General features: G+C 37.5%; 1 protein-coding gene across 5 annotated transcripts in view; it reads right to left on the reverse strand.

Annotated features, from left to right (window-relative positions):
- Positions 1-2,349, reverse strand: part of WISP3 (WNT1 inducible signaling pathway protein 3) — a 17,472-nt gene that overhangs the window by 7,767 nt on the left and 7,356 nt on the right. Inside the window, exon 1 of one of the 5 annotated variants that reach the window (XM_011364803.2) lies at positions 1,843-2,339. The exons of the other annotated variants lie outside the window; for them this stretch is intronic. Within the exon in view, the coding sequence (XP_011363105.1) occupies positions 1,843-2,140 (298 nt within the window). The 5' untranslated portion in view covers positions 2,141-2,339. Of the gene's footprint in view, positions 1-1,842; positions 2,340-2,349 lie in introns of those variants that run through there. 5 annotated transcript variants of the gene reach the window in all.

Consider the following 2,349-nt stretch of genomic DNA (forward strand, 5'->3'; position numbering starts at 1 on the left):
CAAAATAACATATAGCAGCAGATTGAAAGCAGAAACAGATATGAGAATATTGCTATCTTCTGGTAAGCTAGACATTAGATTTGCAAAATCGTAAAACCATTCCACTTTTCTCACTAAATTTTCCTTTGTTTTGGAAAATAATTTTTCATAGATATATTTATTAATTTGCAATGGGATCTTTATTTTTTAATGAATTAGCAAATATTTTCAAATTTCTAGTCCATTAAATATGTATAGTCACATAAACAAAAGCTCTTTAGGTCCTCATTTATTTCTAAGACCCATGTCTTCAGACCAAAAAATTTAAAAACCATATATCTATGTCATTGATTAGCAAATTTTCTGTAAAGGGCCAAATAGTTAACATTTTAGCCTTTACAGACCATTCAGTCCCTGTCACCACTACTGGATTCTGCAATCGTAAAAACAGCAGTAAATTCTATGTAACTGTGTGGATGTGGCTGTGTTCCAATAAAACGTTATTTATAAAATCAGGCTGCAGGCCATGATTTGACCCCTGAGCCATAGTTTGTGACTTATTATAGATCATCCCCACCCCCATCCTCATGGCTATGCTCTGTTAAAATACTCCTCACAGTATATGAAATTATTTGTGCAAAGGTCTGTCTGACACAACAAACTTTCACTCTGAGGACAGGGCTTCTATTTCTTCCCACCCAATTATGTCCCCAGCCACTGGTCACTAAGTGTTTGTTAGGTTAATGAAATAACTTGCCTAGCACTGTTTGAGAAAAAGGGGTGTCCTGAATGCTGGAGTTTCATAGGTCCTGTTTCCCCTGAGTTTCTATGAATAGTTACTAATATCTTTGAGAGTCTACTGTATGTCAGATATTATAGTACGTGTTATTATTCTCATTTGATCCCCCTAGCAACTCTATAAGATAGGAAGTACATATGATATAAATTAGGCACAGAGAGGTTAAAAAACATGATTAAAGTCACTCAGCACATAGAGCCCAGAATTTGAACCCAGAGCCTACATTCTTAACCAATATAATAAAACAGTGCTGACAGGAGCATCAGGCTATCAAACTTGAATGGCTCTATCCATGTGACCCGACTGTAAAGATGTGCTCTCATTCCATGCTCACAACCAAACTTCTGGGAGTAATTTGCTTTCCCACATTGGCTTTTCTACAGAGTGACTAAACTGCCCAGCTAACATAGATATTTCTCTTCCTTTATAAATTTTGTTTTTTAATACTAAGTAGGTCAGTATCCTGAATTATTATCAGGATGTTTTAGGTTTAAATGGTCTCCATCAGACTCTATAGCTAAGATCCATAAAGCTGAGGGTCTGGTTGTGATCTGGGGTGCTCTTACCTTTGTTTTTATAAATCTGCTTCAGGAAAAAGGATGTTTTCTTGATGGTTAGTTGGGAAGGCTGAGGTTAAGGCCATATGTCTGAATACTAGATATACATCTTTACATTAAAGCAAGATTATTTTTTAGTTACAGAAAAGGCCGAATTCAGATTGTTTTTGACAGTATTAACAAAAGCTCTCATTTTATGGCACTTTAAGAAGTCAGACTATTTACTAGTTACAGATAATTTTTCCTATTCTTATTAAAAGCAGCTACCTGAGAGCTGCAAGATCACTTCAATGCAATAAAAATAACAGGTTTCTGAACTTCTATAAACATCTGCTAATTTCACATGGTTTGTAATATGACAAAGCCAGTGCCATTTCAGTCTAATATGAAAACTGAACTCACCTCATATTTAGCCAAAATAAGCTGATTATTCCAAGTTAACAGTTGCAGAAAAAAAATCATGTCTAGACTTGACCTTTTCCAGCAGGTCCAGAAAAAGACACTTACATGCACATACTCCCGTCTCGTACCTAGGCCTGTCTGCTGAGTAGTCACAATATAGCCCTTTGTGTGGGTCGCAGAGGTCGGCTTCATTGCAGATGTCCCCTGGTTGCTTGGCACAGATTTTACAGCATCCACAGCCATCCCTCACCAAGCTCACTCCAGGAGGGCAGCTGGGCTTCTGAGGGCATTTACAGGGCCAGTGACAAAACTGCTTACGATGATGCACTTCTGATACTTCTCCAGGCCTTCCTTCAGGTGTGTCTAATGACCCAGTGCCCTGTGCCCTGCAGCAGAACTTCATTTGATAATAAAGGTGATGTTAGAAATGATTTCTCAAACTAATTTCAGAGGTTTTATAGAAATAGAAGATTTCCCCCAAATTGGTAGAACACAGTGTGGTGAGTTCTAATAATAATATCTATCAGTATTGGAGACGGTCATTCTCTCCTTAAACTTTTCTTCACTCAGCTCCTAACACGTCACTCTTTCTCACTCCTTTTCACTGATGAC

This window comes from Pteropus vampyrus, unplaced genomic scaffold, assembly GCF_000151845.1.
Source record: "Pteropus vampyrus isolate Shadow unplaced genomic scaffold, Pvam_2.0 Scaffold101, whole genome shotgun sequence".
NCBI classification, from domain to species: domain Eukaryota; kingdom Metazoa; phylum Chordata; class Mammalia; order Chiroptera; family Pteropodidae; genus Pteropus; species Pteropus vampyrus.